General features: G+C 38.9%; 1 protein-coding gene across 2 annotated transcripts in view; it reads left to right on the forward strand.

Moving 5' to 3' along the window:
• The window catches only part of RAB3C (RAB3C, member RAS oncogene family), a 234,016-nt gene extending 216,036 nt beyond the window's left edge, over positions 1-17,980 (forward strand). Inside the window, exon 5 of one of the 2 annotated variants that reach the window (XM_033110554.1) lies at positions 9,350-17,980. In XM_033110554.1, the coding sequence (XP_032966445.1) occupies positions 9,350-9,537 (188 nt within the window). In that variant the 3' untranslated portion in view covers positions 9,538-17,980. The remainder of the gene's footprint in view (positions 1-9,349) is intronic. The other variant, XM_033110553.1, reaches the window with a different exon arrangement.
• The last annotated feature ends 5,756 nt before the right edge of the window (positions 17,981-23,736 follow it).

The raw sequence follows: 23,736 nt of genomic DNA on the forward strand, positions 1-23,736 counted from the left end.
CCCTGCTCTGAGAGGGCAGCAGGACAGGCCCCAGGGGCTGCTTAGCTTCTTATTGGGGAAGATGAATCAGGCAAGACTGTGCATTGAATTCTCTGGATGCATAGGGCCATTGTTTTTTTCTCTGTAGATAGGGAAAGTCATGGGCTGTGCTCTCTGTTCAAGTGCCACTATAATCAGGGCGGTTGAATAAGCTGTAAAGCTCCCCAAATGCACTAGTTACGTTCCATAGTTGATTGGGATAAAGGCTATATTCAGCAATGTCAGGCCTATGAATTAGTTTCCCTTCCCAGGCAGAGCATGAAAACCAGCTCCAAGTCTAGAAAGGCCTTTTGTTTTTGATCCTGACACAAGCTGACCCAGGCCTGAAGTTTCCTAGCCAAATAGCCACTGACTTTGCTCTGCAGATTTTCAACTTTGCCAAATGGACTGCTTGCTTGAGTATTGCTGGGGTACAGCTTCCCAGTGTCCTTGCCAGCCTTCTTGGTCAGGCAAGGCTGGGAGCTATACTCAGCAATAGTGTGGTCCATGACTTAGCTCCCCTGCCTGGGTAGAGGCAGACCAAATTGCAGGGCCAGCAAAGGTCTTTCTTTGTGGACCTAAATCAGGCAAACCTATATCCCACTGAGTTCCATGGTCAAACTGTGCCACCATCTTGGCTGTTCAGATGGGCAAAACTGCTGGTTGGGACGGCTAGTTGGGTGCTGCAAGTAGGAGCTCAGTCTGCCAAGATCCAAGTTGTTGGATCTTGCAAGTCCATTCCCCCTTTTCTGTCACAATTCACACTGGTTGAGCCCCAGATATTCCCCACAATCCCATGGGAATGAGACCTGAGTGGAGGCTCCCAAGAAGTGACCCATGCTGCTGGGAGGAGCTGGATGTCCACCCTGTGCTTACTTTTCCCACTGGAGAATATGTAGGCTCAGGGTATACCTCTGAGCATGGTTTTGCACCAGCCTAGGGTGAGGCAATGTAGTCAGCCCATAGCTGCTCCTTTTACCATTCTAATGTGGTCTTTCTTGGTCTCTGTGGTAAAGGGGATTGCTTCAGCCTCTCCTCCCATGTTTTAGAATTCTTTCAGTGGTGTCTTCTACATAAATTGTTAATTGTTCCCCTTGTGAGGGAGAGCAAAGTCAAGAATGACCTATGTTGCCATGTTGGTGACATTCTTCTAGCAATCTGAATTTTTAAATGGTGGCTCAAATTTTGTAAAAGTCTGGAGGCCAGGTATAACACACAGAAATCTCTGTCTTGAAGAGTAAGTTGGATTGAGAAGAGGGAAAGAATGAGGGATCATGCTTCAGGAGGAAACGAGCATGGTCAAAGCTGCAAGGAACTTATGTTGAATCTTTTCACCAGATAGGAAGTAGACACGTTTGACTGAAATAATTTGGGTGAAATAGTTGGGGATGTCTGGAAGGGGATTGCTGAGGGAGTCAATAAGGTGGTACGTGAATGACAGTCTGTGCAGGTTGGATTTTGTTCTGCTGAGAATGATGGATCGTAGCATGGGCAGCTGTTGCACCAGTGAGCTCAGGTAGCTTCTTTTCCTTTGTGTTGCTGAATCAGAGCTTTCCGCCATGTCAAGAGTATTTAAAACTTATATCTAGAGAGGGTAGGACAGGGAGGAAATTTTGTCCACATCAACCAGGATTTGTCAAGGCCATAGAATGACCCTTGCATAGTTTCAGAGTCCTGACAAAACAGAAACTACCATCTGGTCATGCCTGGCTCAGGACAAGCACTCAGACTGGAATACTTAACCACTTATTTTAGCAACACAAAACTGGCTGAGTTCCGGCTCTTGCTTCTCTACTGCTTTGGTCTGCTTTCTGTGGTTCTTCTTGAAGCAAGTGAGTCAAAATCCGCATTGATTCCTCCTCCTGATGTCTGTCTCCAGGCTAGGTCTCAGCATGATACAAGCTAACACAACAGCTCATCCTGCTGCTCAGGCAGCAATCCTAAATTCTGGCCCAAATGTCACCCACCTGGCAGTAGAATGACCTACCCTTGCCTTTCTGGTTCATCCAACCCACAGAAAAGGGAAAGACACTGGGACTGCAAATGTAATCTGGAAATAGAATGTCTTATTTAGGATTTTGGGAATAAAATTTGAAGGACGCGTAAATAGATTTTTAACAACTAGAGATGAAAATAAATTACTGCAGTATGATTTTAGTGTGTGCAGGGGTTTACTTCTCTCCACGTCCTTTCCAACATTTGTTATTTCTTGTCTTTTTTTATCCATTCTAACAGGAGTGCGATAATACCTCATTGTGGTTTTGATTTGCATTTCCATGATGATTAGTGATGTTGAGCATCTTTTCATATACCTATTGGCCATCTGTATATCTTCTTTGGAAAAGTGTCTATTCAGATCCTCTGTCCATTTTCTAATAGGATTTTTTGTTTTTTTTCTATTGTGTTGTATGAGTTCTTTATATATTTTCCATATTAACACTTCATCAGATATATGATTTGAAAATATTTACTCCCATTCAGAAGGTTGCCTTTTCATTTTGTTGATTATTTCCTTTGCTGTGCAGAACCTTTTCGATATGATTTGATATAGTCCCAGTTGTTTCTTTTTGCTTTATTGCCTTTGTTTCTGGTGTCAAATCCAAACAATCATCCCCAAGCCAATGTCAAGTAGATTTATAGTTTGGAGTCTTACATTCAAGTCTTTAATCCATTTTGAATTCATTTTTGTTTATGGTGTAAGATAATAGTCCAGTTTCATTCTTTTGAATATGGCTGCCCAATTTTCTCAGCATCATTTTTTAAAGAGACTGGCCTTTCTCCATTGTATATTCTTCGCTCCTTTGTCATGAATCAGTTGAGCGTGCATGAAGAGCTTTATTTTTTGGCCTCTCTGTTTTGTTTCTTTGACCTATATATCTGTTTTTAGGCCAATATCATACAATTTTGATTACTATAGCCGTGTAATATAGTTTGAAATCATGGAGTGTGACGCTTCCAGCTTTGTTCTGCTTCCTAAAGATTGCTTTAACTGTTCAAGGTCTTTTTGTAGTTCCATAGAATTTTAGGATTGTTTGTTTTAGTTCTGTGAAAAGTGCCACTGAACTTGTTAGAGGAATTGCATTGAATCTGTATATTGCTTTGGGTAGTATGGACATTTTAATGTTAATTCTTCCAATCCATGAAAATGAAATCTCTTTGCATTTATTTGCATTTTCTTTAATTTCTTTGTCTTAGTGTTCAGTGTACAGGTCTTTCACCTTTTTGGTTAACTTTATTCCTAGGTAATTTATTCTTTTTGATGCAATTGTAAATGGGATTGTTTTCTTAATTTCTCTTTCTGATAATTCATCATCGGTGTATACAAATGTAACAGATTTTTTAAAAAATATTTTTATTAAAAAATATAGGTAACATACATTATGTCAGTTTCAGGTGTATGCCAGAGTTATTCAACATTTATATACCTAAAGAAGTGATCACCATAATATGTTCAGCAAACATCTGACACCATATCATGCTGTCACAATATTATTGACTATATTCCCCGTGTTGTACATTACATCCCCATGACTTATTTGTTTTAGACCTGGAAATTTGGACCTCTTATTGCCCTTCACCTTCCCCCTACCCTTTTTAGTTTTTCAATTACAGTTGACATTCAATATTATTTTATATTAATTTCAGGTGTACAGCATAGTGATTAGACATTTATATAATTTAATAAGTGAGCACCTGGTTAGTCTGGTACCCACCTGGCACTATACATAGTTATTACCATATCATTGACACTATGATAAGAATGTTGGTATGCTTGATGTTGTCCCAGAGGTCTCTTAAACTATCCTCATTTTTTTATTATTATTTTTTTTCTTTTTACTGTTCTGATTGTGTGTTTTATGGTACCTTGTCTTCCAAATTGCTGATTCAATCCTTTGTTTCATCTAGTCTACTAGCCATTCCTTCTAGTACATTCTTCATTTCAATTATTGTATTATTTACTTCTGATTGGTTCTTTTTTATGGTTTTTGTGTCCTTTTTTATGCTTGCTGTCTCTTTGTTAAAGTTCTCACTAAGTACCTTGAGCATCCTTATAACCAGTGTTTTGAACTCTATCTCTGGTAAGTTGCTTGCCTCCATTTCATTTAGTTCTTTTTCTGGAGTTTTCTCCTGTTCTTTCTTTTGGGAAGTATTTTTTATTTCCTCACTTTGATTACCTCTCTGTTTGTTTCTATGTATTAGGTAGATCTGCTATGTCTCCCAGTCTTGGCCGGGTGGCCTTATGTAGTAGATGTCCTGTTGGGACAAGTGGCACAGTCTCCCTGGTCACCTGCACTAGGTGCTCCAGGAGTTTCCCCTGTGTGGGTTGTGTGTGTCCTACAGTTGTAGTTGAGCCTTCATTGCTGTTGGCACACGAGTGGGTGGGATTGATCCTCAGACTGACTGGCTGTGGTGTTTAGCCATGTCTACAGCTAAAAGGGCTGCTGTTCAGAGGACATACTCCTCAGAGTGGAATTTGCCCCAATGAACTCTGGTGCCTGTTGAGACCGCCATTTGGGTGTGCCACTTGCGGGGCTAATTGGGCAGTGCTCTGCTGTGGTCTAAAGCCAACCTCCAAGTATGTTGGTTCTGGGGCCTCTTGGGAGGTGTTCTGGTGCAGTCCAAGGTCAGTCACTGCCTGTCATCAGCTGGAGGACTACCTAGTGGGAGCTACATAGCGATCCACATTTGGTCGCTGCCTGTGCTGGACCTAAAGACACGTGGGAGAGGCCACCCTGCCAGTACTAGGTTTGGGGTAGCTCCGCAAAAAGCCAGGACACTCTGAGGCCTGTTGCCTGTGGAGGTTAGAAGCTTTTAAACACTTTATGGGATTTTAATGCAGGTAGACTTCCAATGATATGAAGTGAGGATGTAGAATCACATCTCTCAGGCACTAGGGTAAAATCCAGTTTACACCACCTCTCCATACTTCCCCTTCAGCAATCTATATACGTGAAGATGACACAGGTCAGCTATGTGATTCTTCCCTCAGCATAACTAATATATTTTACATAGGAATTCTTTCCAAGCTTCTTTCCAGTCCCAAATATCAAGTAAATCTGAAAGAAGAGATCATATATAGATTCAGATCCAGCAGTACCTATAAAGGATAGGTCTTTCCAGGATCAGGCATGAAAAGGCTGAAAACAGAAATGCATTGGTCCATAGTGCAAGGCTCATCCAACTTGGGAACAGTGCTGTCTGTATTAGAGAGAAATTAGAAAGGTTCTGATGAGGGAAGATGAGAAAGGATAATCAGAGTTTCTATGGCTAATTGAAAGTGTTCACTGATTCAGTGATGAAGACACGTGTGAATGCTGAAATTATTAATATCGGATGATGTAGTCTGAGAGACAGGTGTCCAAGGCTGGAAGCTAAATCAGTAACCTATTTATCAGGATATCTCTGGCAGCCTTCACAGTTGACTTGCTGTGTGACCTTGGGCTACTTATTTGATCTGCTGAACCATGCTGTCCTACCTAGTAAATTGGACATGAATGAGTTTAAAAGTTTTAGAAGAAAGACTGTTTCCTAAGCACCATTAACTGAAGTGCTGGCTTCCCACTGATGTTCATGTGTGTGGATGGGAGTTTAAAGATTTGTAAGAACAAGGTCATTTGCTATAGTTGAAGTTAAAATACTGAGATTCTGGGAGGTAGCAGCCATAAAATACAACAATACCTTAGAAGAAGAAAGGCTAATGTATTTGGATTTATGGTTATGATATAGGCCATGAGCTTTGGGCACACATTGGGGTGAGGTTTGAGTGGCCTCACACATACGTGATTGCATGAATATATAGACTTCATGCAGTGTATGGAGAATTATTTATTGCATGCTAAATTCACATTTTCTCTGAATCCAAACAATTGCATGCTAAAATAGTGATGATGTTGATTTTTATCCCGAATATCTCATTTTATGACAAATAGCATATCTGGTCAATGAGAGAAAGTCTAATTTTCAGAACCTTTTACAGTTGACCCTTGAATAACATGGGCTTGAACTGTGTGGATCCCCTTATAGAGGTATTTTTCAATAAATTGTTATACATCCAGCCCTCCATTTCCCATCCATGCATTCAACCAACTATGGATCAGAAACAGTATTGTCTATCTGTGGTTAAGAATCCTCAGATGCAGAGGCAGACTGCATACATTGTTCTACACCATTTTATATAAGGGACTTGAGCATTTGCGGATTTCGGTATCTACAGGCGTGGGGGTGGGGGATGGTCCTGGAATCAATCCTTCATGGACACTGAGGGATGACTATAGCTATATTTTGGGGGAGTCAAAAATTACATGCAGATTTTCGACTGTAAAGGGGTCAGTGCTCCTAACCCCAGCATTGTTCAAGGGTCAACCATGTATAATCCTGTATAGAGATACAGCTGAAGGCCACCTGTATGAATCTTAAGCAACACAAGATATCAGAATACCTTTGGAATCATTTAGAGAAGATGATCTGTTTGTTCACTGACAGTGTTAAATCTTACTTTCTAATTATTTAAATTATTGAAAGTTTATAGTGTGATTATTAATTAACATAGAATTTCCAGTTCAACTGGAACCACATAGTATAATACTTCAGGGTATCTGGAGGGGCAGGAGAGTATCCAGGTTAATTGTTCAAATGCCAGCTTTGCCATTACTAGCTGAACAAGTAAATGCTCAAGCAAAGAACTTAGCCATTTTGTGGCTCTCTTTCCTTATCAGGAAATTGGAGAAAATATTGGCACCTACCTCATGGATAAAATGAGTTAAAATGTATAACATGTTTTGAATGGTACCTGCTATATCGTAACTGGTCAAATGTTAGTTTATTATTACTGTTGTTACATAGCATTTCTGATTTGCTTGGCACTCTACATTTTTTCTCATTTGAGCCTCATGATAGCCCTGGAAGCTAAGTAAGGCAAATGTCATAAACATTAGAATAAAAACATGACTTGCCTCAAAGCTAGTAAGTATTGTTAGTGTGGCTAGATCACACATCTTCTGATTGACCATCCATCCCTCTCACTATATTATGGCACCTACTTCTCCAGCAATGCTGGATAAATGATGGGCTCTTATAACGTGGTGTTCTTTTCCTGGGGCACTATCTCCTTAATAGCCATATCTTCCTGGGGTTCCAGGTTAAATCATGTCAGGACACTGTGGCTCTTGTGACTAAGGACATTTTACTGACCTCAAATTGTATACTGGCATCATGGGGTGTCTCAAAGCCCAGATAAAAAGAGTCACATTTGACAAAGCCTTGTGTGTACTGCCATATTTTCACAATGGCTAAATGTAATATGACGCACACCAAGTCCAGTGCCTTCCCAAATCATGCTAATAAGTAAAAGACATGTTAGTTAGAAGAGACAGGAGAATTAAACCTGTGAGTGAAAACTTTGTGCAAAATTGGAGGATTTCTTTTCTCAAGTCTCAGCCAAGGATTTGGACTTCTTCAGTGGGGTCTTGGTATCCTGTGACATAAAGCACTGGAAAAATCCCCACTCCAGATAGTTCTGATATCTTAGCAATAAGGAGATTGCTTAGATTCATACTGCCCTTTCCAAAATCTGAATCTGAAAGGTGAGTGATCTAGCCCTATGTTATGCAAACATTAGAAAAGAGTGCTGTTGACGTCAAATAGGCTTTTCTGTAAAGAAATACAGGATGTAAGAGAGCTATATAAGCACTACCCAGAGAGAGAAAACAAAGATAAGCCAAAAAAGGGTTTAAAGTATCCACCACTATTTCATTAGACCTTGGCTCTGCTCATGTTCCTTCAGCTCAAATCCTGCAATTATTCACTTGATTTTAACAATAGGATACAGAGTAGCCAGTGAAATTAGAGCTCAGATAAGTCATCTAACTAAACATACAGTATTACAAATAAATTAGAAATTTTAACTCATGAGAGTTACTTTTTGTTATCTACCCTCTTCAATACTACTTTAGAAAATAAGTATTTCTGGGTTATCAAAGGGATTTTGACATGGATGCAATGGAAAATGTTAGTCCACTCTCCTTTGGCCCCAAGAGCTGGGATAAAAATCGCATGATTTAATCATTCTGAATCTAAGTGGCTCCTCTGAGATAGGGCCAGATGTAACCAGCAGGATTTATAGGGTGTAAAATTCAAAATGGATTAAGAAAGTATTTCTGTGTTCAGCCCAATACATCCTAAATCAAAGCCCCCTAAATGGACTAGAGCAATCTTTGGCTGGCCTAGTGGGGAGGTTGTCATGGTAACTGACTGGCAAGCCCAGCCAGTGGAATGTGCATGCAAACAATGGAGTGATAAGAATGTGTACAGAGCAGCATATTAAAAGCTGCTTCTCTGCTCAGGTACAGTGCCACAGAAGTAGAAGTGTGAAACTGTCACTGCATCTTTTTTAATACATACCTTCTTACAATTCTGGTGTCTCATTTGAAATTTATCAAAGTGTCCTTTCCCAGATGTTGGTAAAAACATTGCTGCTGATAGATAACAGAAGCTATGGAAACATCACCACCAATAGATACAATGCTATACAAAGCCCGGGAGGGCTGTTAAGCTAACACCACTGAAAATTTCCTAGAGGTTGAAGCTCGCTTAAGGTAAATCCAATGATGATTTAGTGCCACCTTGCGTCCACCTTTATATACTGGAGTTTTACCAAAAGGCCACCCTCAAACCTTTCCCTGGGCAGCAGTAGGGCAGACATGGAAAAAGTTGGAGCTAGACTGTGTTGGAGTTTGGTGATCCCTTTTGCAGCAGAATATATGCACATGAATTAATTTTTTAGAAAATGAAAATTAATCATTCAGGTAGATTCCAAAATGGGGAAATAAAAAATGCCAAGTAACACCAGTCCTAGGAAAGATTACAAGAGACAACATGGTGGGCCACGGGTTGAGGGAAAGGACAGCAAAGACAGATTCAGCGTTGAGGATTCTTAATGCTGCCATTACTAACTCTTGCCAAAGGATTAGTTTTATTCTACCGAGCCATGCTGGTAGCATAAGTGAGTCAACAGAGAAAAAGAGCATGTAAGCATCACCAATTCCATGTTATTAGGTTGGTGCAAGAGTAATTGCGGTTTAAAAGGTTAAAAATTGCAAAAGCTGCAATTACGTTTGCACCAACCTAACATAACTTTTGTTGATGGTAGCAAGATGGTAGCATTTGCTCAGCTGCCACCTCATGCCTGCCTCTTGCCTCTCACCCAAACCACACCCACCACCCACTACTGTCCCGTCATCACTCCATCAGCAATCAACACCAGAGTCACGTCCCATTTGATTTCAGCAGAAGTAGGAAATGACCAACATGTGTTTCCCTGTGTTTCTTCCAGGGTTTGAGTTTTTTGAAACCAGTGCCAAGGATAACATTAATGTCAAGCAGACATTTGAACGCCTTGTGGATATCATCTGTGACAAAATGTCAGAGAGTTTGGAGACTGATCCGACCATCACTGCTGCAAAGCAGAACACAAGACTCAAGGAAACCCCTCCTCCACCACAGCCCAACTGTGGCTGTTAATGTCCTCACACACACAGGCAGCGAGCTCTAGGGGGCGTGGTTACCAACAAACAGCATTTATAAGTGGTCAGTGAGCCTTCATTTATACTGCCTACTAATTATTTGAGGGAAATCTTAGATGCCAATGGCTAGTATATGCATTGAATTCCTGGGAGATTCCCTGTGTTAATATGTGGCAAATATGTGATCTTAAATTTGTAAGGACTGTCCATGTATACACATCTGGTATTTGCATGTGATTTGTTATTTGTCTTCTAGGCTCTTTATGTTTCAGATTTCTTCTCAGATCAAGCTACTTCTGGGACTTCAGACGATAATTTTACTACAACTGACTTTTGTGCCACTGGTTCCAATTATGTGATTCACCTGTAGGGATGATAACCAAGGAATTGTTTGTACTGGGATGGGGAAGACACAGAGAGGTCTCAGGAGACCTTATTTGCTTTACTCTTAATGGAAAATCAAGTGGAAATATTACTCATATTTCCTGAATAAATGACCAGTTTTCTGGTCAGTTTACTGTTCAGAAAATATGTCTATTTTTCAGTGTCATTAATAACTGAGGGTACAATTGACTATAAAAAATTGAAATGTTGTGGTTCAGGCCTTTGCAAGTTTCTAAGAAGTTAATATATACCCGAAAGTAACTAGATTTAATCAATCTTAGTTTATGTTTAAATAAGGACTACACTAACCCAACATTGCTCTTTCCACTGATTCTACCGAACATTCTGAATATTTGAGGCACTGACGAACTGAGAGGTACCTGCTGAATGTTGTGCAATAAGCATTTTGACCAACAAAAGTATGAGTAGCTGTAGAATGCTAAGGCCTGAGTGCCTCTCATTTCCTTAATGACTAGACCCCATGACATACACTACCGTCACCACGACTTTCTAGGACCATCACCACCTCTTGGAATAGAGATTAAATTGAAGCTTTTAGAGCCCCTCTTATAGGATACAGACTTCCCCCAACCATTGCGTCTGTTCACACCTCAGCTAAGTTCACTTACCTAATTAGACATTATTTAAACAGTATCTCAATTGTTCCCAGGTTGAGGAAAAGAATTTTCATCTCTAATCTTTTTCAACCCGCGTATTCAACCTAATTCTGAAGCATATCCTCGTTCTGTAAGCCTTTAAACAAGCTTCAGTTACTCAGAGAATATACTCTTGGGAGCTGAGAGTTACAGAAACACTTGAGGATGCCATAAGCAATTTGAGAGGAGGAAGGAAACCATGTGAACACCAGGTCTTTTCTCCCACATTTCCTGAAGACCACAGATGAATCACAGGCAAGCAAATGCCACCAGCTATTCTGGCAGCACTGAAGGAAAACTTGGTGTCAGTGTCACCACCCGACATTGCTTACAACTAAGACTTGCAGAAAGCAGCAGGCACAGAGTGGCAGACTTAGAAGGATAGTCCTGGTAGGTGAATTTCCCCTTTTTGGTGGTCGTACTAAAGATGTTTTCCTTTTTTGAAAAATAGAGAACCTTCCCATGAAATTAAGGGTGGGGTGTAAGTTTATTGGGCAAAGATATTGGTAGGGAAACATGCATATGTCTAAAGAGATTTCTGGGGAATAAAACGCCTACAAGTCAGGGAACTAGGTCACATACATTATTAGTAAGTTAGAAAATGAAAAATCACAAGAGAGCATTTGGGATGTTTTAAGCATATCCATGTTCTTTCTCACATCCTTAGCTTAAGATCCACTAATTAGTAATAAATTTTCACTTCAGCAACCTGCAAGACAGGCCTTAACTTAGTGAAGACAAGAAAACATTAATGCTTTATTAGATTTAATGGGACCACCAGGTTCAAAAATTACAGAAATTAGAGTGAATGGATACAGAGGTGGTGGGGGGCATCAAAGCAGATTTGTTTACAACAGCAGCCTAATAGCGTGATGTTGTAATATTTCTATAACCTGGACTAGGAAGTGGCCATGTTAAATGATATAATTGTTACTTTTACAACCTAATGTGAAACAATAAAGGCAGCCCCCTTCCCACACATCCATACAGATGTCAAAGGCCTAAATAAGATGTTCCCGATAGCTTTTTCAGAAGGACCTTAATATGTGTATTATTGTAAAATGGAAAGCGTTATTGTCAAATGGTAAAGCAAAACGAGAGAGGGTAGACAAGTGGAAGGGAAAGAGATGAGTTTTGCTCTCTTGTAAACCTTTTCCCTGAAGAACTGACTGCTATTGGAATTAATTGGCCCTACAGACCGGAAGAACTAAACCAAGTGCCCACTTACCCGGTATCCAACATGCCAAAGTCACACTACTTTATGCCAGTCAGGGGAGGATGATGAGGCGACAGCCTGGTATCATTGCCAAGGAACATTCAATAATTTCTTTCTCCAAACCCCCATGGTAATGAAGCCTTCCTAACTGATTCTCAGTTTCGAAACTCCCACCCTGGTGTGAAGTTCATCAAGTGAGAAGTTTCCAGAGAAGATTGCCACAGAGCTCGAGTGAATGAACACCACCTATGTTTCTGCTGTATATTCTCTATTCCTAATTTCATCAAGAGACCCTGGCTTTAAAATCAAATGTGGCAAAAGAGGAAGCAGTCACGGGTTAACTAAGTGAGCTTCTATTATCAGCATCAAGCTATATTACTCACACGTTACAACACTACAGGTCCAAGGTTTTTCAGCCTTCCGCACACCCACACACAACCACACACAATACCTCCTACATGCTTCCCACCTGCCAACTGCTTAAATAACCAACAGGTCATTTTTACTAATGGCATTTACTAATGGCACAAATGTGTATTCAAAAGAACAAGACACCTTAAAAATATATGCTTGTTAACTTGTAAATTTTAGACATCCATTTTTTTTGTCTTCGACATCATTCCATTAGTGTTTCACGTCTGAATTTCTCTTCCTCTGCCACCTATTGCCTCATCACCCCCATCCCTCCGATCACTAATAGAAACCAACCTTCACTGTTTTGAGGAAGTACTTCCAAGAGCTTTGGTTTGGGTGCATTTCTTTCTGTTTCTAATAGCATCGAAACATTGGACTGGAAATTATTTCATCAAATAGCCATCCACAGAGTGGATCTGCATTTCAGTTTTTTGGGGATATTTTTTTGGGATATGAGTGGATGTAGAAGGTACCTGAAGTTTCTTAAGTCCTAACATGGCAGTGGGCAAGCTAGCCTCACACCTACAGGCTAAGAATGGCTTCAGGACAGTGACTTAGTTCATTGCTTCTGCTTCCACTGAATAGCTTCGGTTGCCTTGATGAACTTCTAAAGACTACATGAACAAAGAGGTTCTTTTTTTATTTTTATTTATATATATATATATATATATATATATATATATATATATTTCCCCGTTTTCTCCTGCCTCCCTCCACCCACTCCGGTTCAAGCCATTGTTTCTCAGTCTAATTGTGTAGCACACAGCTGTCACCGGCTGAGACACCCGCTCACGCCGGCCACTCTGACCCCCGGCAGCTCATGGCAGCATGTGGCCGCTCTCACCAGCTGCCGGCCAAAGACGGCTACCGGCCACTACACACTGACCACTGGCCAGTCATGGCAGCACACGGTAGCCCAGGGCAGCACACTGCAGCTCGTGGCAGCCCAGCTCCAGGGACAGCTGTTGTTCACAATCTTACCTGTAGAGAGTACAGCTCACTGGCCCATGGGGGATTCAAACCAGAGGCCTTCAGGGTTAGGAGCTCGGCGCTCCAACCGCCTGGGCCACCCGGCCAGCCCGAACAAAGAGGTTCTTATCGTTCCTCCTTCAATTCACTTGAAGTCAATATCCCTTTGCTGCCTAGTAAGTGCTAAGAGTTTTATTTGGAAGGAGAAGTATGATGATGACCTCAGTTGTAGCATGAAGTTGCGACATTACTATCATAAACATGAAGTATAAATTCTACAAAATTACAACTCAAATTATGTAACACATTTATATATTCAATGAACAAATACACATTTCACCTACTTTACTTTCATCTATAATTTTTGTTCATCATATTGGTTATTTTTGAGGAACCAATTTAAACTTCCAATTTTAACTACATCTATGCTGACAATAGACTTTCAGGTATGCAATATTCTTTCTAAAAAGTAAAATATAGTCCACTATTAATTGAACTTCCATGAAGCAACATTAATTTTGGAGCACGGGAGTTGGCAATCAGTAGCTCATTGTAACATAGTTTATCCAATGTGTATGTTAGGGCTTGGTGAAGATGTCCCATGCCATCCTTCAGACAGCGTGTGACATTTGTGGGGCTATATAAACATGTATCCATACTCTACCAAGCTATCTCAAGGCTGAGGTAGTAGCTACAGGTGAAAAACTGAGATAAATCTTGTTTTAAAGTTACAACTAAAACCTTTCTAGACTAAAAATTGTGCATTAATAATTTCCACATACTATCGGAATGCTCAATCAGCTATTTTTGTTGTGGCATATTGGGTGGTGGCCTATCTTTCTGTCTGAAGAATCCTCTCTCTCTACGTTATAGTTTGCATGACTGGAACTCTTTGTTCCTTTGTGTGTAGACTCACTTGGTGTGCTATGTCAGGTTGCCACGTGAGCAACTAGACCCATGTGGCCTTTCTCACCACCCACTGGAAGATGCAACCTCCACAGCTCTGCTTAGCCTTGCCTGTTTGTGTATACTTTCCGTGCTTTAATAGTTTACCAGTAAAATGCTGAAGTCTTGCTGAGGAGCTGAGCCATTAGGGTCAGCTTTTTAGAGTCCTTTATAGTTTAGGTGAATTTTTACCAAAGCCAGTTAAAGACATAAATCTAGTTTCAATTCTGGGGTGAATTGAAACAAATTGGGTAAAAGATGAAGTTTCTGACCAGAACGAAAGCATCTTTATCCTTATAGTGCACCTAAAGGGCTCCAAGTTCTAGAAATGCAGTCTCCCTCAAGGGGGCAAAAACAGGTCTGAGGGATTTATCTAAACTCTAGCTACCTATTGTTATTGGTCTTTCATAAATAAATATAGATTTTTCTTCTTGAAAACCTTTACAGAAATGCTTGACACGCCAGTTAAATAGTTCCCTTTGAGGGATTAAAATATTTACATGTGGGCCACACACATAGTGTTGCCCCTCCCAAAACATACACACGTGAACACACGGACACCTTTTTTACGAAGGAAAATTTCCATATATGGTGCTTTCTCAGTGCTAGGGAGAAGGAAGCTTTTGCTATCTTTGAGCTGTAACTCACACTTTGTTTAGAAAGTTCCGCAAAATAAATTATTCTCACTGATTTGTGTGTTTGTGCACATAATTCCCATTAAAAAGAGAGGATAGGGAGAAAATGCATTTTGCAAACATTCTAGACAAAAGAAATTATTTCAAAACCTCTGTCAGAGCTCAACTATTAAGATCAGACCATCTAACTAGTGGACAAATCAAATTTTCCATTTGCAGTTATCTTTTCTACTTCCCGATTTCTTTTTATAATTTCAGTGTTTTAAAGTACTATCCTCACAGAATGACAGGACCAAAATAGGAAATGACACTCAAGTTTCACCATTTTCCTCCCATCAGTACTATTATTGGTGGAGTTTCCACCAGTCATTTCTCCTTGAAGTGAGGTTCGGGGTTACCTGTGTATTTTATTCACCTATGTTCATACTTTTCCTTCATCGTGGACAATTGAGAGTTGGCTGTGACTTTAGTTCTTAATGGAAATATTTCCATATTCATGTATTTGGGGACCAGGCATTGCTTAGGTTCCCAAATGCTCTTCTTAAAGACAGATGGCACATGAGCCACCCACACTCAGCATTTCAGGGAAGTGAGCATGACTTACATCTGTCGAGTGGCTCCATACTCCGCATAAAAATGAGGTCTGGGGATTGTTTGCTGTATCAGTGTGACGGTTTTCCCTGTATTGTCTCAGCAGCCCTCGGATGTGTGCTGAATGAAAGCGTCCTGTAATTCCTGTTAATATATTGTTAATGTCAGACGTGATGTGATACCGTTGGACTGTCCAAATGTACAACTACTTAATGGTGTTTGTGGAACTGAACTGTCTTAAATGTTGCATGAAATATGTTATAAAAATAGATTTGTTTTCTATTTTTCAACACCTCAGAATTGAGGGTTCATGGGCCAATAAGTGCAATATTTAATGACTTACTCAGTGTATATAAACTAGTGTGAAAGACTGAATTATAATGAATGCGTGAGATGCTGTGGATGGCTGTGACTTATTCAAATTATTTCTTGTAGCTGTATTTGTCTAGTGGTGCAATTTATACAGTAAATACCTTATTGGTGTCATGTGAAACTCTTCTGTGCCTACTTCAAAGTACTTTTTTCCCCCTCTAAGACCAAACATTTAATATCTGCGAATATATGTCAATTTTGGCTTTTAGAATTGTGAACTTTGTTTTCAAGATAGAATGATTGTTAGTTTATTTCATATAGGCATTCCTTTGTTTAAATTCTCCTTTAGCCTCTTTTAAGAGGCTAACGTAGATACCTAAGAAAATGTAAGCACATAAGGAAAAGTCATTTTTATTCTTCTCAGAAATGTTGATCACATGTTCTGCCAACTAAGAATTTTCAACACTTGTATTTGCATGTATATTTTATTGTAACTCAACCTTGTATTTTGTTTGCAAATTTAATACTGTCAACCCTGGGAATCCTAAGATATTGATGTTTTTTAGGTCATAGGTAATGTTATATTCACTTCAATTCTCAATTGTCCACACCAGTGAGAGAAGAGAAACAAAAGTCAGACTCCGTAACTCACTTTGGTATGTCATCCTAAACTCGTGTATTCACCCTCAGCCCCCCTTGTTAATCTCACAGTTGGTGTCCTAAAACTTCACTGACATGCAGAATGAAGTCATTAAGCCCTGTTGCTGGTTTACCAAAAACAGAGTTTATGTATATGAAGTTTAAATTAGGTCCAATTACCTTAAACTATTTGCGGGTTCAATTCTTAAGGCAAAACATTCATTTAACGTTGTGCTTTGCCCTTTCCGTTAATTAGCAGAGTAAATCATGATACCCTTAGAAAGAAAAGTTGAGTTGTTCACTCAAAATGATGAGGAGCAAGCAGTTGCTTTTAGATACCATGGCCATCTGTACATCATGTGAAGCCTTCAGTACTCTCTATGGCAGTTGCCTGAAATGGACATGTGAGGATGTGCCAATCCTGTTAAATGGCTTTGGGCTACCACCAGTGGTGCGTGCCCCTATTTGAACTGTGATAGCCTGAACTTTGTACTCAGCTCTCAAATCCACTGAAGAAGTCAGGTGAAGGTGGATGAAACAGAGAGATTAGAGATGACTTTGTGCCAAATTAAAAAAAAAAAAAATGTAAGCAGGAAGCCAACATTAGAATAAGAATTTCAGAGTGTGTGTAAATGTTTAGTTAGTCATTACACAGTTATTGAATACCATGTGCTCAGTGCTGTGGGAATCAAAGATGGAAGAGGTATGGCTCCGGCCGCTAATAAGCTTAATGACTGAAGCAGGAGGGAAAAAAGCCAGGATACAATCTAAATGCTAAGTTATGTCAGGATATAGGAGCACAGAGAATGGGGGACCTATAGGAACTGGAAAAGTCAAGAATGGCTCCACTAAGAAGTCAGAGGTGATCCCAGAAAAAAATTAGATATGAGGATTGTGCCAAGCAAATGTGTGGGAAAAGTCACAGAATGTTACCTGTCAATGGAAGGGTGACAGAGCTGCCATCGATAAATCATTGTTTTTCTCCAGAGAGCAAACTGGTCCTCTGAAACCCATCAAATTATCCTAGTTTGTTTCTCTTTTTGTCCCCATGAGGAAGACAAGCTGCAGCAACATCATATTTCTCTGTGCTGAGCAGCCCCAGACTTGGCCACAAAACACAAATTCCTTTAAAGCCACATTAGAACAGTCGATTTAGACATTTTGCCCATGTACCAAACCACAAGACATTGTTTAATCCAATGTCAACCAGGCGGATGTGTACCCAGAGATGTTCCTGTAGTTTCATGTTTCCCATAAAAGGCGTTGGGAAGTGCACAGATGAACACCTTCCTTTGCAACCCGGCACGTTCCTCCCTTTCTCAGTGACTGCACTGTGGAGATCTTCTTGAGAAAATATTGAATAACAGCTTCATGCTTTTATATAGTGATCATGATGTGTAGCTGAAAACTACTGCTGTGCAGCAAATATCGTGACTCTTCATGTGTCCACAGGAGCTCTTGTCTGGGTTTAAAGCTATAAAGTGTATTCACATTGTGAAGTTTTAATTCTCCTTATTGAAATTAATTGTGTAAAAACTGTATGTGCTCTACTAGGTATTAAGTTTGTATGTGAATTCTGTATAGAAAGTGGTTTTTGTTCTTTGGGTTTATCTTGTTTTATTTTTTAGAGATTACAATAAATATCTAAGAGACTATATTCCGGAATTTCTCCGCCTTAGTCAGATAATTTTTTCATCTCCCTTCAATTCGTATTATTTTTAGTCCTAGGACGCCTATTTCTGTTTCTTGTTACCTTCTTCTTTAGGTACAATGCTGAACTTAAACTAGAGACAGAGCGTGAATACATTTTTATTTAGGAATAAGGGTTTCCAACATGTGAATTTGGACTGAGGCATAGGAGTGAATTCCAACACTTATAATCTTTTAAGGTAGGTAACTTTTTATACCTGACTTCATTCACAAAGCTCTTGGTGGTAAGATCAAGAATGGCTGCTAAGGTATTTAAAAGTCCCCTCTGCTAACAAAAGACCATATATCCCTGTATATAAAATCCAAGGTCCAGTGCTCATTTTGGTACCCTACTGACACAGCATTCAACAGGGACAGCATGTGAATGGGATGTGTGAATGGTGCGAGCTTCATTTCATGCATGATGTGTGATGCAGTGACGCTTCGGATGCCGCGCAGGCTTGCCTTGATCTTGGACCTCAGGGCAGGGTGAAGCACCCAGCTATCAAGCTGTTTGCATCACAGCACATTCACTGCAAATGTTGAGTTCCTTCAGTGTTCTAATTGTGCCACCAGCTCTGTTTCTACCAAATATTTGCTTCCAAGTATGCCTCTAAGGGCCATTTTCAGGACTCTGCACTAAAAATAACCCAAGTGAGAAGGTCCCAGAAATATCCACACAGGTCCACATGGGTCAAAAGAGCTTCCTGAACTGAACTCAGTGACAGGAGGGTCACCTACCTGGGTAGACAAAAACAGGTGGCATGCAAAGAATCAAAATTAAGGGAAAAATAATACATTAAGGGACTTCCAGTGATATTGTCAACAAACATTTACAGAATGTCTTCTCTATGCAATTTCTCAGTATACATGAAAATACATAGTGTCCTAACCTTCAATGAGCGCATACAATTGTGATAGGAAAATGTATAATTTCATATTAATAAATTACCGAAGTTTAAAATTTAATATTCCCTAATGTTTGCGTCGAATTCTAATTGAAATGAACACTAGAGCTTTGTTTCATTCTAAAACAGGTCACAAAAAAATCTTCTTTGAAATGTTATAAAACAGATTTTGTTCGATACTAGTTCTCTACTGTCAGATAAACTGATAAAGAATCTTGCCTATGTCATAGCCTCAGAGAGACTACACACGATTCCTGGTCATTCTGAGGTTCCTGTGACCAAAGCAGTTCCAACTGATTTTAGCAGGAATTCCCCTCTCCTCACCCTCAGGAATAACTCTCTAGCTAGTTTCGAATTAATTTAAAAAATGAAGCTACTATATGGCTCTTGCTTTCTCAATAGCATTAAGATAGACAGGTAACGAATACCTCTGTCCCCCTCAGAAGATACCAATTCATTCTCTCCTAGGCTTCCTATTGAAATTAAAAAAGACCCCTTCTAAATAAAAGCCACATGGCAGGCTCTGGTCTTTGGACACTTCTCAGGAACACTCAGCCCCTTGGCTCTTTTATTTCTCCTCTAACTTCCTTCTCACTTTGCCCCACACCCACCAAGTGCAAAGCATGTTTGATTTAGTGTGGAGGCAGTCTGGCCGTCCAACTTTTCTTCCTAATCTATTGTTTATGCCCCAAGTCCTTTAGAACTAGAGTTTCTTGTTTTCTAAACTCCAAGTCTCAGGCAATTTCAACTAAAAATTATAGTCTCTATTTTTTAATGTATTTATCTCCCTTTAAACAAGTCTACAGAGTGAATAGAAGAAAGGCAATGGGTATACACAATATAAGAAAGACAAGCCTTGGGAGAAAATCTGGATTAATATTTCAAACAATATCCTATCAAAAAGACAATTACAATTCAGTAAGTATAAATATAGAGATTCCATACAAACTACTATGAAAGCACAGCAGAGGAGCAATTATCCCAAATTTGAGGCAAGGAGTCATATGTTCCAAGAAGGCCTACTGGAAGAAATGATGCCTATGCTAAAACATCTAGGAGATGTAGGAGTTATGCACGGGCAGAAGTAGAAGAAGTTTGTTCTGAACAGAGAGAGCAGCAAATGCACACAGAGGTACAGCAGAACATAGCATATTTATAGAACACCAGAGCCGTGCATATAGGTGACTACAGATAGGAAAAAGAAGAAGAAGGGGTCCAAGGCTGATTTCATGACACGTGGGAAATGATTTAAAAGTCTGCATTTCATCCTCCAGCTGTGAAAAATTCCTGAAGGTATGTAAGCAAAGAAGTAGTTTGATCAGATTTGAATTTTGAAAGATCACTAAAATGGCAATATGGGAAATGGACTAAAAGGAAGCAATGTGAAAACAACAGAAAACAAGTACTAGAAAGTTGTTACAGTTACCGAACAGTTCTATGCCCAAATTAAAGATACTTCAATAGCGGAGAACAGTAGGGAAGACATGATAATTCAATTTAGAAGGTAGAGAATGGTAAATGAATAAGATTCTAATGAAACTGATTACTAGAAATCAAGGGTGACTGAGGCTTCTGGCTCAATATATGAGGTAGATATTATCAGTGCCATTGACTAAGTGAAACTACAGGTTTTTATTCAAGATGGCAATGGAGGAAGATTCTGAACTCACCTCACCCCACAAATACACTGAATCTAAAGCTACATAAGGAATAACTTTCTCTAAAAAGAAAATTGAAAACTAGCTGAACAATCCTTACACATTAGGAAAATGAGAAAAACACATTGAAGTGAGTAGGAAAGGCTGAGAGACATTATCATTATAAACACCACCCTGGGAATGGCTACCCACAATTGGAAGGGAACTCAAATCCTAGAGCTTCTCCCTGTAGAGTGAAGGGTTAAAACCCCACATTAAGCATCCAACTTTTAAGACCTGCACCTGGGAGATAAGCCCCAAAACATTTAGCTTTGAAAACCAATGGTATTCATGTCCACAGGAGCCGCAAGCCTAGAGCAAACTGAGAAACAGCTCTTAAAGATCCTTTGGGCTCAAGACTCACTTCAGGGAGCAGGGCAGACGCAGCTGATTGAGAAGCACCCAGACTTTATGTAAATGAGGCTTATTTTCTTATCTTAAAGCATTAACCAGAGGGGCAGGCATCTAATTTAACATACACTAGAGGCATCCTGGCGTACTCCCAGGGATGGAGTCTGGTGGGCACTATCTTTGTACTCTCCCTCTGCCACCCTCCAGCTTGACAGTATCTTCCAAAAAGGAGCTTTTTCCTTCCTCTGTCACTTCAATTTTTGCAGCTCTTGCCTAGATAACACCTCTAAATTGCCTGGATCTAGTGGCCAACAGGGTTTATGCTCAAGGGTCCCACAGGACTATAACCAATGGAGAAAGAGTTGTCAAATAACCACCCCCCAAAAAAGCACAGAAAGAGGAGATAGACTGAGGCACCCAACTGTAAATAAATAAAAATAGAACTACCTTATAATCCAGCAATTCCATTTCTGAGTTACATCAGAAGAAATCCAAAACACTAATTCAAAAATATATATGTACCCCTATGTTGATTGCAGCCTTATTTACAACAGTCAATATATGGAAGCAACCTAAGTACCCATCAATAGATAATTGGATAAAGTTGTGGTATACAAAGGAATATTATTCAACCATAAAAAAGAATGACATCTTCCCATTTGTGACAACATGGATGAACCTTGAGAATATTATGCTAAGTGAAATAAGTTAGGCAGACATAGACAAATACCGTATGATCTCACTTATATGTGGAATATAAAGAACAAAATAAATGAACAAACAAAAATAGGAACAGACTCATGGATACAGAGAACAAACTGATGGTTGCAAGATTGGAGGGGATTTGGCAGATAGGTGAAAAAGGTGAAGGGATTAAGAAATACAAATTGGTAGTTACAAAACAGTCACAGGAATGTAAAGTACAACATAGGGAATATAGTCAATAATATTGTTAATAACTATGTATGTGCCAGATAAGTACAAGACTTATTGGGGTAATTACTTTGTAAATATATATATGTAAATGCTAACAACAATGCTTTACATCTGAAACTAGTATTGAATGTCAACTATAATTAAAAATAAAAGGGAACAAATTGGCAGTTATAAAATAGTCATGGGGATGTAAAGTACAGCATAAGGAATATATTCAATAATATTGTATTAACTATGTATGGTGCCAAATGGGTACTATACTTATTGGAGTGATCACTTCATAAGTTATATAAATGTCTAATTACTATGTTGTACACCTGAAACTAATATAATATTGTATGTCAACTGTAAATAAAATACTTATTTAAAGTATTTTTTAAAAGATAAAGAACAAAATGGTTATTAAAAATTTGTGTAATCTGGGGAAGGAAACACACATCAAGATCCAGGAAGCACAGAGTTCCAAATAAGATGAACCCAAGCAGACCCATGCCAAGACACATAATTAAAATGACAAAAGGTAAAGACAAAAAGAGTAACTTAAAAGCATCAAGAGAAAAACAACTTGTTACATACAAGGGAACTCCCATAAGACTATAAGATTTTCATCAGATTTTGTAAGCCAGAAGGGAATAGTGTGATATATTTGAAGAACTGAAAGTAAAACCTTTCAACCGATAATACTCTAGATGGCAAAGTTATTATTCAGAATTGAAGGATTGGTTTCCAGACAAGCAAAAAATAAAGAAGTTCATCACCATTAAACTCTTCTTACTTGAAATGTTAAAGGTATTTCTTTAAGTGGAAAATAAAGAGTGCTAATTTGTAAAAGAAAAATATATCAAAGTATAAATCTCACTGGCAAAGGAAAATATATTATTCAATTTAAAATAATCTAGTGTTGTAAAGTTGTTGGATTAATCATTTAAAAACTAGTATGAAAGTCAAAAGACAGAAGTAGTAAAAGTAACCATAACTACAATAATTAGCAAAGGAATATACAAAATAAAAAGATGTAAAATGTGACATAAAAAACACGAAACATGGGAAAAGAGTAAAATTGTAGAATACATTCAAACATAAGTTGTTATCAACTTAAAATAAACTCTTATAAATATAAGTTATTTTATTAAAGCCTCATGGTAACCAGAAAGTAAAATTTTATAATAAATACACAAAAGATAAAGAAAAATGAATCTAGGCATACCACTACAGAAAAATCATCAAATAGAATAAAAGAAACAGAAACTACAAATAGGCAGAAAACAATAAGCACATACCTATCAATAATATAGGACTTTAAAATAAATGGACTAAATCTTCATTGAAGAAACTTAGAATGCCTGAATGGATTTGAAAAAAGAAAAAGAATGAAAGAGCCATTTATATGCCACCTACAAGACATTCATTTAAGCTGTAAGAACACACACAAAGTAAAGGGGTGAAAAAAAAAATACCCCATGCAAATGGAAACCAAAAGAAAACTTGGGTTGCTATACTTATACCAGACAAAATCAACTTTAAAACAAGGACTGTACAAAGAGACAAGGAAGGGTGTTACATAAAGATAAATGGGTCAATCCAACAAAAGGCTACAAAATTTATAAAGATTTATGCACCCAACATGGGGCACCTAAGCATATAAAGCAAATATAAACAGAAAAAGAAATAGACAGCATGACAAAAATACTAGGAGACTTTAATACCCCACTTTCATCAATGGATAGATCGCCTCAGACAGATAACAATAAGGAAACATGTGACATAAATGACACTTTGCGATGGGTGGACTTAACAGATATATACAGAACATTCCATCCCAAAGCAACAGATTATATATTCCTCTCAAGAGCAC

Source organism: Rhinolophus ferrumequinum, chromosome 7 (assembly GCF_004115265.2).
Source record: "Rhinolophus ferrumequinum isolate MPI-CBG mRhiFer1 chromosome 7, mRhiFer1_v1.p, whole genome shotgun sequence".
In the NCBI taxonomy this organism is placed as follows: domain Eukaryota; kingdom Metazoa; phylum Chordata; class Mammalia; order Chiroptera; family Rhinolophidae; genus Rhinolophus; species Rhinolophus ferrumequinum.